Source organism: Pecten maximus, chromosome 3, assembly GCF_902652985.1.
Source record: "Pecten maximus chromosome 3, xPecMax1.1, whole genome shotgun sequence".
Classification (NCBI taxonomy): Eukaryota; Metazoa; Mollusca; class Bivalvia; order Pectinida; family Pectinidae; genus Pecten; species Pecten maximus.
The window spans coordinates 5,344,889-5,360,118 of NC_047017.1; the positions used below are offsets into that span (position 1 = coordinate 5,344,889).

The following is a 15,230-nucleotide window of genomic DNA, read 5'->3' on the forward strand; positions in this document are numbered from 1 at the left end:
CCTGAAATAAAACTACCAACTGAAATTTTGAAATTTGTCAGGAATATGGCCAAAATAGTAAAAATTCATTTTTACTCTCTTAATGCATTTTCTTACTCTACATTGATGTCGCACCGACAGTGAAAAAGTTGTTAAGCTACTGGACCATAAAATCTGTTTGGGGACAAAAAGTTTTAGAGAAAAAAATCTCATGATGACATTGTGATCTCGGGTAGCAGGTGTATTAAAAAACATATTTGTGACTATCATATTGTTAAGTTATCCGGTGAGTAGATTAGATATTCAGTGGTCAAGCGGTCCATTGTTAATGGCCATCAATAACGTTTGACCTTGTTATATCTACAAATTTATCACATATCCCCAGATCTTGTCTTGGTCACCAAGAGAAATTTAAACCACAATGATAATGTGATTTTAAAAGATATTAAATGTACCCGTTACATGCAGAGAAACCACACAGCACAGTATCAGTTTGAAAAAGGCACACTTTATCTGAGCTCCAGTTGATGCAGTTTGCCATAGTCTGATGATGTCCAGGTTGACATTTGTAAATTTGCATATGGTCCTCCGTAGATGTCAATCTCAATAGGTATATGGCTCCTCATAATTTGTAATTTTTCAAATCTTTGCTCTTAAATAATTTTATCTTAACAATAAATGTTTTATAAGTGTTTTAAGCTTCAAAGATTTTCCTTGTGCTGCAAAAGTTAAAAATAGCGGGAAATAAGGAACATACATTGGTGGACTCAATGTCCTCACATAGGAAGAAAGTGGATTTAAAGAGTTTTGGAACATGAAGACTACTGAGAAAAACAGATAGCATATACATTTCAGAATGAGGCCTAGTTCCATCCCAACATAGTCAAAGTTCATGTAAGAGAAATTGAAGAATAGTTTATATTTATCTAAATCTTTAAATTGAATTTAAAAACAAGAATATTGGTCAGTGATGATAAAAGAACTTCAGCAATCAAACTAGAACCATATGTAGTTGGACAAGAGGAAGATTAATTGGTGTTTAGTGTTAATTCATATTACAGTGATGGAATAATATTAAATCATAGGAATTAAAGGGACAGAAAAATACACATGTATGCATTTCAATGTTGAAATAAATGTTATGATGTGGACCATTTCAATATGCTTCTTCCTGAACTTGTGACTTATGCTTTTTTTATTATAATTAGATGAAATATTTGTAATAATTAATAAGCAAATATTATAATTAAGTGTTTTTTCTGGGTTAGACATGCATTGATAAGCTTGACAGTTGTCATTAAGTACATGTAGATTGAAAATATTATTTAACAATGGCTGTTTATCGTTCAATAAAAACAATGTTTTCTATAATGGTATTTATAATAAACATGCAATACATTGTAAGCAGAAAATTTGTCTTCCAAAAGTTTTTACAGAAAAGATAAAATCAAATTAATTTTGACTTTAGATATCTCTGTATATTTACCACAAAATGTATTTCAATTTCTCTCCAGAATATTCCAGAATATTCCAGAATTCTTTCTGATCCAAAGTGATCTAACTTAGGTTAATGTGTCAAATATGCTATTTATCACAGGCCGACAGATTAAATAGATTAATCAGATCAATATTTTGTGTCTAATACGATGTCAGATTAGACAGGTTAATATGACAATGTCGTGTCCCACTTGGTGTCAGAATAGACAGGTTAATATGACAATGTGTTATGTCCGTTTTGGTGTCAGATTAGACAGGTTAATATGACAATGTGTTGTGTCCCATTTGGTGTCAGATTAGACAGGTTAATATGACAATATGTTGTGTTCCATTTAGTGTCAGATTAGACAGGTTAATATGACAATGTTGTGTCCCACTTGGTGTCAGAATAGACAGGTTAATATGACAATGTGTTGTGTCCGACTTGGTGTCAGATTAGACAAGTTAATATGACAATGTGTTGTTTCCCATTTGGTGTCAGATTAGACAGGTTAATATGACAATGTGTTGTGTCCCACTTGGTGTCAGATTAGACAGGTTAATATGACAAAGTGTTGTGTCCGACTTGGTGTCAGATTAGACAGGTTAATATGACAATGTGTTGTGTCCCACTTGGTGTCAGATTAGACAGGTTAATATGACAATGTGTTGTTTCCCACTTGGTGTCAGATTTGACAGGTTAATATGACAATGTGTTGCGTTCCACTTGGTGTCAGATTAGACAGGTTAATATGACAATGTGTTGTTTCCCACTTGGTGTCAGATTTGACAGGTTAATATGACAATATGTTGTGTTCCATTTACTGTCAGATTAGACAGGTTAATATGACAATGTCGTGTCCCACTTGGTGTCAGAATAGACAGGTTAATATGACAATGTGTTGTGTCCGACTTGGTGTCAGATTAGACAAGTTAATATGACAATGTGTTGTTTCCCATTTGGTGTCAGATTAGACAGGTTAATATGACAATGTGTTGTGTCCCACTTGGTGTCAGATTAGACAGGTTAATATGACAATGTGTTGTGTCCGACTTGGTGTCAGATTAGACAGGTTAATATGACAATGTGTTGTGTCCCACTTGGTGTCAGATTAGACAGGTTAATATGACAATGTGTTGTTTCCCACTTGGTGTCAGATTTGACAGGTTAATATGACAATGTGTTGCGTTCCACTTGGTGTCAGATTAGACAGGTTAATATGACAATGTGTTGTTTCCCACTTGGTGTCAGATTTGACAGGTTAATATGACAATGTGTTGCGTTCCACTTGGTGTCAGATTTGACAGGTTAATATGACAATGTGTTGCGTCCCACTTGGTGTCAGATTTGACAGGTTAATATGACAATGTGTTGTGTCCAACTTGGTGTCAGATTAGACAGGTTAATATGACAATGTGTTGTGTCCCACTTGGTGTCAGATTTGACAGGTTAATATGATAATGTGTTGTGTCCCACTTGGTGTCAGATTAGACAGATTAATATGACAATGTGTTGTGTCCCACTTGGTGTCAGATTTGACAGGTTAATATGACAATGTGTTGTGTCCGACTTGGTGTCAGATTAGACAGGTAAATATGACAATGTGTTGTGTCCCACTTGGTGTCAGATTAGACAGGTTAATATGACAATGTGTTGTGTCCCACTTGGTGTCAGATTAGACAGGTTAATATGACAATGTGTTGTGTCCCACTTGGTGTCAGATTAGACAGGTTAATACGACAATGTGTTGCATCCCACTTGGTGTCAGAATAGACAGGTAAATATGACAATGTGTTGTGTCCCACTTGGTGTCAGAATAGACAGGTTAGTATGGCAATGTGTTGTGTCCCACTTGGTGTCATTTTAGACAGGTTAATATGACAATGTGTTGTGTCCACTTGGTGTCAGAATTGACAGTTATATACAATGTGTTGCTCCCACTTGTTTTCATTATAGACAGTTAATATGACAATTTGTTCCCACTTGTTGTCAGAATGACAGTTAGTAAGACAATGTGTTGTGTCACTGGTGTCATTTGACAGTTTATATGACAATGTTGTGTCCACTTGTGTCGAATTAGACAGGTTATATGCAATTGTTTGTGTCATTGGTGTCATTTAGACAGGTTTAATATGACAATGTTTGTTCCACTTGGTCAATAGACGGTTATCAATGTGTTGTGTACCACTGGTGTCATTTTAATAGACAGGTTAATTGACATGTTGGTCCACTTGTGTCATATAGACAGGTTAATATGACAATGTGTTGTGTCCCACTTGGTGTCAGTTTAGACCAGCTTTACCTTACATGACAAAATCATAAAAAAAAACTTTGGCTGCTTTTGACTTTATTGCTGTCTGGGTGTGATTTTACAGTGCTCTGTCATTTGTCATTCCTAATATCACAATTGTCGTCTGTTTCCTGGTGAGAGCTGTAGACTAGGAAGCTTGTGTCACAGCTTACGTAGGACTCGGATAGTAGCTTGTGGTTAAGTTGTCAGAGTGTATAACATTGCATGAATACTGTAGCTTACTACAACATATACAGTTTATAAATCCAGGGAACACAATTTAATAGAATTTTCTAACATCTACTGTTACAAATGAACAATTGTAAACAATTTCTGTATTTGACATGATTAGCATCTCTGCCCCCAGATATTTATTGAAAATTAAAAATGGGACTATTAATCTCTCTGAAGTTCCACAATTGTTTTGTGATTTGTCTGATATTCCTTTATTTGAACATGATCTTTTTTATCTGCTAAAGGGCTTCCACATATTTTGTACATGAAATATTTAAATCAGCAGATATACATTTGTCTCGGAACCCTTATGTATTTGAAGTGAAAAATTAAAGTGTATCTAGAAATTCTAACATAAAAAAGACTTGATCATTATATTTCTAATTAAATACCAAGTAAAAAATATTTCATCCTTTTACCAGTTTAATTGCAAAATTTTAAAAAATAATATCAATTTAAAATTATTCGGTAAAGTAAAGTAGAATACATCCCCTAAGTCTTCAATGTGAAAGTAAGGTAGCGTACTCATTAGTTTCAATGTCACAGTAAGTTTAATTCAGGTTTTGGTCATGGAACATTGTTGTAAGCTGTTCCTGCTTGTAGAAATGTCAATTTTTGATGTACACTGACACGTATAAAAGGTAACATACCTCCGTAAGTTTCCTTGTCACAGTAAAGTGTACTGTATACCTCCCTTAAGTTGCCTGTCACGGTAAGGTAACATGCATCCTTAAGTTGTGTGTCACAGTAAGGTAGCATACCTCCTTAAGTAATTTCATATTTGTTTTGTGTGTCTTTGACAGTGATTATAAAAGGGACATCGGTTAGTAAGTACTACCGTTTCCTGGGCAAGAACTGTGACTGGGTGTGGATGCAAACACGAGCAACTATTATATACAACACAAAAAATGTACCACAGTACATCGTCTGCATGAACTACATAATCAGGTGGGTATTGTCTTGGATTATTGCTCTAGTTTGTCATTCAAAAGTCTGTTCATAATATAATCTAATATCCATATTAATTCATTACATATCCTAATTTATCACATACTCGCCAGTCAGAAATCGATTGTGATGTCATAATATAGACAAGGATGTGACATCATAATAATGATTTGTGAATGGTGCAACAAGATGACTGATTCCATTTTATTAAATAATCCTTATTTTTACTTAAAAACCTGAGATTTTATGAAACTCATCTCCGTAAGTTTTGATTTTTGCTTGCCAAAGCTAGCAAAAATGAACACTTCTTAGTCTCATTTCATCAAATCCCATGATATTTAAGAAAGGAAATCTCATTTCTTATATATATTTTTCAGTAGCGTGTAATATTGATATACCGTATTTGACCTAATAAGGGCACCCCTACCTTTTTTCAAGGAAATAAATCTTTGACTGAGTGTCAAAATGGTGTCAAAATGGTGTTCAAAAGTAATAATTCATGTGAAATATTTTGCTACTTTATGTGTTCAATTTTCTTCAGCAAATTAAGTAACTGGAACACATGCTTTCGCCACATTTTGTGTATTCCTACAGGCTACAGATGACATATGTCAGTGCAAAGAGCACCCAAAACTAAACACACATACAAATAATAACTTACCATCTTTATTTGAAGATAAAGTAAAGACTTCATTCTTACTGATAAATAACTTTTGTTCAGAACCGAAAGCTAGTAAAAGACATTGTAAATCAATTATTAGGTCAAAGAAAACGATGTCTGATATGATCTGGGAAATCACCTGTTTCTATAAATAGAACACAAAAGAGTTCCATTTGAACATAAATGGTGGAACACACGTTCTCTGGTCTAAAGATCAGCTGGCATGGTTTACAAGTTTACAGGAATATTCAAGTGATGTTTAAGCTTAATATATGATAATGAATAGATATCTTCATCTGGAATATTTTTATGACTGAATATTTTACCGTTTCCACAACCTTGGGTATCCTGCTATAACGTATAGTCTGTTTCATAAAACTTCAGAATAACTAATCTTAATAAGGGCGCCCCCACTGTCAATTACCCGCGCCCTGCGCCCTTATTAGGTCAGATACGGTATACCTAACGGGCTCTATAACTTTGTTTGTAAGCTGAAAACACTAAAGTTATCATTTACGTTGGAGATCTTCCCTTGAACACCAAAGTCAATCTTGCTGTAGTTTTTACTGAAAATCCTGCTTGATTCTTATTCGATTTCATTAAGTACAGCCAGGACTTATGACATAACTCATTTCATTATTTTGTGAGAAGACCTACTTGATGGACATGTTTATGTAGATGTCCTCGAAAAGAACCAGCATCATTCCTCATATAACATACAAAGTAATAAAGTTTACAAATGTAGCTGTGTCTATTTCATTGGAGTTAATTGAAAATGTAATGAATCTCCAACATCAGTTATTTTTACAATAAAATGTAAATTTCCCATCAGCTGACTTCTGTCATCCTAAACTTTACTAAAATGCTCATCACCATTGTAAGGTACATCGCTAGCGTCCCCCGCTGGTCGATTAGCTTCACAGTTTGATTTGGCGGTAAAGTTCCTGGAGCTGATGTGGGTGACTTTCAGAAAGTGACACACACCACATGTATTCCTATATTTCATTGTTCACCAAATAAAATTACATGTAACTACAAACTCCCGATACTGGTGGTCTGAATTTTATTAGCTCTCCTATTCACAGCGTAATTAGATTATCTTGTTGAATTAAAATGTTTATCAACTAATTTTTAAGTCTTGCAATTTATAACCCACCATGGTCATGCAAATAGATACATTAGGGTTTCTAAAGAGGTATAAAAATTTAGATTTTTTTTCAAGAAATCTCATTTTGAAAATTTACAAAAATTCAGACTTTTTGTCATTGTTCTGTAATTGTTTTATACCACTACATGAATTCTTTTGTTCAGATTTAAGTTCTAATTATTGTATGACAGTTTTTATAAATATTCAAATGCACGTTCAAATTAAAATTTTAATTTATTATAAAAAAATGCAATATCTGTAATGTCGGATTTAAATTAAAAAAATTCATCTGTTAATAAACTTTGAAATGCTTGTGATCAAAGCACTTGGAAAGGAAATGAATTCTTTATTTGTGAGGTAATTTTATGATTAAGCATTGGATGTTAAAAAAAAACCATGATTAATCATCAATTTGACGAGACCACCTTTGATACATTACTAAGAAGATAAAATGTCTTTAAAGGTAAAAGATGTCTTACATTATGTATTGGTCAAGTTATATATTTAAAGACTACACAGTTGTACAAAAAGCTCAAGCATGGCTGAGTACACAGCTGGTTAAATATAGTTTTCATTTTAGGGACTGTTATATTCCGTGTTCTGGTTTGATAGGACAACTACTTAAATGTCAGTCATGAAAATTTCTGTTCCAACAATTAATCAAAATGTTAAATGGATGACCACTAATTGTTCGTTTTTCCTTGACAGTGAAGAGGAGGGCCAGCGCTATATCATGATGGACGAGGAAAAGACAGTGAAACCTGTCTGTGCTCCAGGCGTTATGTACCTTTCAGAAGACCCCAAATGCGGTGACTCCACCCAAGGGGACCATAGCGACCCCGGATATATGAGTGGTAATAGCCCCTATTCTAGCATGAACCCGAGTCCCTCAGATGGTCACCCCAGCGACGACAACAACATGACAATGACTGATGCCGACAGTGACTTCCCACCTGGAGTATTCCAGGAGGTGGCCAACACAATCAACCCGAGTCAGGAGTCCATCTTTGACATCATTAGTAGTCTGGGAAAGGAGACTGGCCAGCTGTGTGATAAAAGATCTGACCACTCTCCGTTGTCCGAGACTGGAGGCTGGATGGATCCCCAGGGTGACATGGCCGATATGTGTCCACCCCGTGCTGACACAAATGGATACATTCCGGTGTCGTCTGTGGAGATGATGTCTCCCCCAAGTCAGCCAACAAGGGAGTTTCAAACGCTACTCTCTAGTTCTGGCGACAAAACAAGCTTGACAACATCTTTACTGCAGTCGCAGATATACACACCACAGGGAAATTTCACCTCAGTTGGAACAGGTCTCCTTGCAGGTAACTGTGATATCCTACCTTCACAGACAGGAGAGTCTTGCAGCTCCAGCCTCTCTCCCATAAGCTCTGCCTCCCAGCATCTGGAGGATAACAACAGCAGTAGGTCATCGAGCGTCTGCTCGGGGCTCATATCCTCACCCAATATGCCATCTGACAGTGATATTACCCTTTTGTCACCCATTCCAGTCACATCCACACCTCAACTTCACAAACTACAATCTGTTTCTAAAACCTCGTCTTCTCCACATAGGAATCTTCTAGATCTTCAAACTGTTTCCGTGACATCTCCTTCACACAGAAATCTCATAAGCCTACAGTCCATTCCAGCATCATGTTCTCAGAAAAGTATTTTAGATGATCTTCAGCCTATTCCTACATCTTCACCTCCACAACAAAATTTGCTCAATCTTCAACCAATTTCGGCTCCATCATCATCACCTCTGATAAATCTTCAGCCGGCTGGCTCACCACAAAATATCCTTAATGTACAGACAAATGCTTCCACTGGTGTGCCTCCCCAACAAAGCCTTCTGAATCTGCAGACAGCTTCTCCACAGAGTATGGTAAACAGTCTTCATCCGTCTATTTCCACTCGATCCCAACATCCTCATAGCCTACTGAATGCACATCCTGTCACATCAGCCCAGCTTCTCAACCTCCAGTCTAGCATTCCTGTGACAACAGTCGCCTCACCAATAAGTCCTCAAAATCAACCTGTCAGCCCAAATTGTACCCAAGAAATGATAAACCTGCAGCTTGGGATATCCGGAGAGAGCAACGGAAGTGATATGTCTGGATCAGGAGCAGATGATCTACCACCAGAGATATCGGACATGTGGCTTCAATTCTGCAGTACAATGACCGATAACCAAGTCCAGCAAGTCCTGGATGAGTTCCGGCGTGAAGAACTCCTATCGTCAATGGAAGAACGCCGAAACCGACAACAAGCTACAGTGGCGCCTTTACAAGCCACACCCGACATGAATTGCATACCAAATACTTATACCAACCAAAACGTCAACTACCAAGGATGTCAGAAGTTTCCAAATGTTGGGCCAACGTTCGCTCAGGGCTGCGATCGCTGTGGTGTCATGCAGAATGGATCTGAACACTACCCAAGTACGACTAATGTACCAAGTCCTTATTCTGTACAAATGTCCCACCACCAGGTCAACAGGCTAATACCTGGCAGTGCTATATCTTGTGCAAACTGTTCCTCTTCTCAGAACGGACAATATCTGTGTGTGCGACACAAGAATAGTTCCCCTTACAGTCATCCCCAGGTTGTCAGTGATGGGAAATCGACCACTATGTCAGAACTTGAGAAAATGTTGCGTGGGTACTCGAGTACCACACAGCAGTGCAATGGCAATTTCTGCGATTCACAGTCTATAAGCTCTTGTGACCTTGACATTGGTGGGTCAACTCTGCTCAAACAGATGTTGACCGGACATCTGTCTGGTGAGTGTTATCACGCAATGGAAAAGCGACGACAAGCCACTACTAATGTCTCCAACCAGTAACATCGCTGGACACAAGCGTCCAGTCTAACGTTTGTGGACATTTAGGCATCCACACTCAGTATCTATGCCTTGGGGACTGATACTGGACACAAGTATTTGTCCAAACATATCAATAACATTGGACATAGATGTCCAGTCTGGACATAGTCCATAGCCACCTGGAAGTGACCATTATGGACACAAGTGACCACAGCATTCGTTAGTTCTTTAAACAAGGTTGTCCGTGGCTTGTCAGAGAGTATATTGAGTTATCACCCTTGTTTGACAATACTCCTGGTTATTTTACATTAGAAGTGACATCTATTTTTGACAGTATGGCGAACAGCTGCTAATATGATTAGTCTGTGCAGTGATTTAACAGGAATACTTGTTCTAAGCAATATGGTACATGTTACCAAGGTTACGGATGCTGTTACCAGGGCTACAGAACTCTGAGAGTTTATGAAATTCATCAGATGTGAATAACTTTGTCATAGACAAACTGCTGAATTTGTAAAATATTTTGTGTATTTATCCAAAAAAAATATGATCATTACATTTAAATAGTATTTCATCACAGGAGATTTTTTTTGCAATTTATGTTTTTGTCTTTAAAAGCTTCTATTTTTTTCACACATTTGTCAGTATTGTTTGTGATTAGACTCACACTGTTTGTCCTGAGCTTTGGATCTGCTGCTGTGACAGTTACAGTATTGTAAATGACATTGAGTGAATGTTCAGTTGATAAAAGTTACTGATGATTGTGTATGCTCAGGAACATGGCTATCCAATATAAGGGAAAAACCCCACCTGATATTAATAATTAATCGTCCTTGCATGTACTTATGAAGAAAATTGAAAAGATCAGTTCTATACTGTTTCACATGACCCCACTGCTTCATATCATTGTTAGATATATGCCATATGTACAAGTGTTATGTATGTGTTTAAGGTGTTGTGTCTGATGAAGTGCTGAGTTTAAAAGTTGTTATTTTGCTAGTGTAAGTATTGTACCATAGCTTTATCATCTACTTACCTGGTCAGTACCAGCATTTTCTTGTCCATTCTTGGTCATCTGGTTGTGAGAAATTCCAGTTCCTCAAGAAAGTTCTCTCAAAGTAACATTGTAATAGTGTTTTGTTTTGTGATAGCCTTTCATGTTTCAAATAATTACATATATTGCCATCTGTCGTCATTCATTTCAGAACTAGTTGCACATCTTCTGTTTCGCTGGTGATAACAATGTAACTTTCACACAAGGGAATATTTCCCAATAAGATTATATAATGTGAAAATGTTTGTTTCTTAATTTCAAGATTTGCACATTCTATTTAACTGAACCAAAACACTTGAGGCAATGATTTTTTTATTTATATGAAATACACAACACATTTTGAACTCAAACAGAAGAATGTGAAAATAAAAAACAAAACAGATTTCAAGAAAAAATTTATTTTGAAGGAGTCTAGTATTTACCTGCACAGTAGAATGTGAGATGGCCTGAAACTTCGGAAGTCCCGTCTGCTAGGTAGTATTTACCTGCACAGTAGAATGCGAGATGGCCTGAAACTTCGGAAGTGCCGTCTGCTAGGTAGTGTCTCAGTCAAATTAGCAGAAAGTGCGAGAGGAACAATATATGTCTCGGAAAACCTGGCAGGAATGACATAATTCTTGTCAGTTCTTGATAAGTAATCCTTTTTTGTCTCGTTTCCATGTAATTCTGTATCTGGATTGTGTATCATCTCTCCCTTAGCTAACCTACATTTATATGTAAACAGATTTCAGAGGGAGCCATGTACATATTATCTCTAATTGAACTCTCATATACATATATATATGACCTACCGTGAATTTGTAAGTATGAATAGAAAAAATTATGGAACCTAATTTTCATTCCTATGGTATGTGAGGGGCTGCACCTGTTGGCCTGAATGCAGATTTGATGTGTACTGTAAATGAAATTAACATTTGATGTGTTTTATGTACATACACCTATACACTTTATAATTGTTTAAGCATGCATAAATTAGATTATTAATTTTCTCGTTAGCATCTCAGTTTTACCTTACACATTGACGAGCAATTTAAATCGTAAAGGACTTCCACTTAGTATTTGCCCTTTAATGTATAATAATTTCTATAAAAGTCAACGCAACACAGAAGAGGATTATTTTTCTTAGAGTTACTTCCCTTAGAAAGATAGTTCATTTTCATTTCTGACACTTAAGTAGCCATGCTGATGCAGAGCATATCTTCTTTCCTTTGGGCCTTTTTCTTACAAGGCATTCTTTAGGTAAAAAGTATATCAATGTAAAATGATTTTTTTTAATATCACCATATGGACTTATAATCTATATAAGTCTGTTATGATGGAAGGAAATAGGTTAAAATATTTACTCTTTTGATAAGGAGTTTTCGTGTAAGTTTTACATAATATTTTGCTCAGAACTCTACTATCACATTTACAATCTGAAGATTTTACATGCTGAATAAATCAACTTCTTTGAAAACTTTTGCAATCTGAAGATTTTTCATGCTGAATAAATCAACTTCTTTGAAAAACCTATCCAAAAAATGTTCTAAAAAGCCTTAAAATGACAAAAAATAGCCTAAACATATATAGGGCTGAATTATTTTGGCGTCATTTACATCAGATAAGTTATATGAAGTGTTAAATTTCAAGTTAATCAGCAATTTTTCGTTTACTTATTTACAAATAGAATACATCTATTTTGTAGTTAGTGTTTCAGAATAACCTCGGTCCATTCTTCTGTGTTAAGCAGGTTATGCTAATATGGAGACGGGCATCTACACATGTACAATGCATTTATTGTAGTGAAATATTTCATATGATATGCCCAGTGACATATATTTACCTATATGATTATCTTTTTGAATTTAAAAATAAATAAATATGCATTTTATTTGTTTGAATCAAAGTAAAGTTTGGTATTGAAGGGGAGATAACTTTAATAGCGATGTAATCATTTTGGAACAGTTAACTAAATCATACAATATGATTAATTACCTACTCTTAGTAAATGTTTGGTAGTCAAAGGGAGGTAACTGATTCAAAATTAATTTGATATGTACACATACATTATTCATACTATGTTTCACTTACTCGTACACATATTGAGAATGAAGAATTTTTTTCCTTGGATTAAACCTTGTCCTTAAATGACCTAAGCTGTTTATAGGACATTAAATATTACTAACTGAAACACATCCTTGAATTAACATACTTCAGCAAACATGTTTTTTCATAAATTCTAAACATTTATATATCATAGGAAAATATTGCAACAATTACTGTTTCCAATTTAACTGTGATGATAGTGATGATGTTAAGAATAATCTTAATGCTTTCTTGTTAATTGTTCAACTTTTGTATGATTCTGACTTTTTTTACCCTGTTTTACCAATCATTAATTGATTTTTGGAATGTCTTTATAAAGAACTCTTTTAGGAGGGAGATAGTGTAGGTAGGATACATCCTTATGTGAATTGTTTTTTTATCTTGCCAATTTTTTAACATGAGCCTATCTTGTTTGTATTTTTACAGTAAGTAATTGCGGAAATTTTAATTAGTTTATATATGTCCCTCCCTTAGATATCAAAAGATAATATTTTCGCCCTATTTTGCTACTCATTAAAGTTTTGTTAAACAGAATTTGTAGTTGAGTCACAGTATCAGATTAGAACAGATTAGTGGTGGCTGGATAGTGGGACAACCAGATTTGGATAGTGGGACAGCCATATTAGTGGTAACTGGATAGTGGGACAACCAGATTTGGATAGTGGGACAGCCATATTAGTGGTAACTGGATAGTGGGACAACCAGATTTGGATAGTGGGACAGCCATATTAGTGGTAACTGGATAGTGGGACAACCAGATTTGGATAGTGGGACAGCCATATTAGTGGTAACTGGATAGTGGGACAGCTCTATTAGTGGTGACTCGATAGTGGACAGCCAAATTAGTGGTGCCTGGATTAGTGGACAGCCAAATTAGTGGTGCCTGGATTAGTGGAGTTCAACTGTTCATGGCAGTGTACAGACACATATTTACTATCGTATTAAACTTCTGGGCATGTATCTTCACCTCATTAATTAATATTATGTAATTAATCCGACACAGGTATTATTAAATACGTCTCGGTTACAGTGGTACTCATTGTAATATTCATTTCTATATGTGAAATGAAACATATCTTTGACAGGTTGACATTAATAATTGAATACACCTGTTGTTATATACATTTGAATAATCTACCTTAAGAGAAGATTTCACCTGTACAATCTGCCCTCCTGACCTTTATTTCTACCTGTATATAATGTCATTATTAGTGTGTTTACTTCTACACAATACAAATCATGATATCACAAGCAATCAATCATGCTTTAATTGTTCAAATTATATATATAAAAACCTTGTTTATGTCACATAGAATTTTAAAATGTATTTTTTTTCACATGGAAATTTAAAGTGTATTGTTTGTTACATAGAACTCTAAAATGTGTATTGTCATGCAGGATGCAAGATTTGTTACATTGTAAGACAAAGTTATCCGAAGTTTTGTTTATTTTCTCATATTTGTTTTTAGAAAATTCTGTCTTTTGATATCGTATTTTTTGTTTAATACAATGTCACTCAGTTTACTATTGAGTTCATCATTCATTAATTCTACAGATATAATATTATCTTCATGGAATATAGAATTCATTCTTAAAGTTAAAACTACCTTTAACTGTAAAAGTTTTTGTGCTTGAGAGGTGCATGGCATGGGATTTGTTTTAATTCAAATTTATTTTTATGCAAAAAAATTGCTTTAAGAACTTTATTTGTAAGGTTTTTAAGTGATCATGAAGATTTTAGCTCGACTTTCAGCATTGAAATGTATACAGAAATTATCATGCAAATTTCTGTATGCATGCTTATTTCATTTTTTATTTATTTTTTCCCCCACATCACAATAGATAATCTAATTCAAGAGAATATATCAAAACTCAAATAAAATACTTTTAACATTTTTGCATGATTTAGAGGTGGAAATAGTGAAAATATTTTTTGTTCACAATCAAAGAAATATTCCCAAGCAAACAGGAGGCTTATTTCCTAACCATGTGATATAAATACAAAAGATTTTTATGCTGTTGTGATTTCTGCTTGATCATATCAAGGGATTGTTAAAGCTCGTCATTAGTTTGTACGATCATGTGTTTGACTAGTGTATTAAACACTATATATATAAATATATATTGCATATTATAACATTTGGTGTTTGTTTTTATTTTTGTATACACTGTGTTAATCTGGGACTTATATACCTCACAAGGCAGTTCTTCAGTTCACCAGTTATAAAGACCGCATGCCGTATCTTCACATCCTTGCTCCATCAGGGTTCCATTAATACATTACCATAATTATTCTGTAATAAGTCCACACCTTAAATGTTACCATAATTATTTTGTAATATGTCCAGGCCCTAAATGTTACCATAATTATTCTGAAATAAGTCCACACCTTAAATGTTACCATAATTATTCTGTAATAAGTCCACACATTAAATGTTACCATAATTATTCTGTAATAAGTCCACACACTAAATGTTACAATAATTATTCTGTAATAAGTCCACGCCCTAAATGTTACCATAATT

General features: G+C 35.0%; 1 protein-coding gene across 1 annotated transcript in view; it reads left to right on the top strand.

Moving 5' to 3' along the window:
- The window catches only part of LOC117323008 (protein similar-like), a 98,022-nt gene extending 83,178 nt beyond the window's left edge, over window positions 1-14,844 (top strand). The window contains exons 10-11 of the mRNA XM_033877991.1: window positions 4,784-4,928; window positions 7,445-14,844. Coding sequence (XP_033733882.1) covers window positions 4,784-4,928; window positions 7,445-9,587 — 2,288 coding nt within the window. The 3' untranslated portion in view covers window positions 9,588-14,844. The remainder of the gene's footprint in view (window positions 1-4,783; window positions 4,929-7,444) is intronic.
- The last annotated feature ends 386 nt before the right edge of the window (window positions 14,845-15,230 follow it).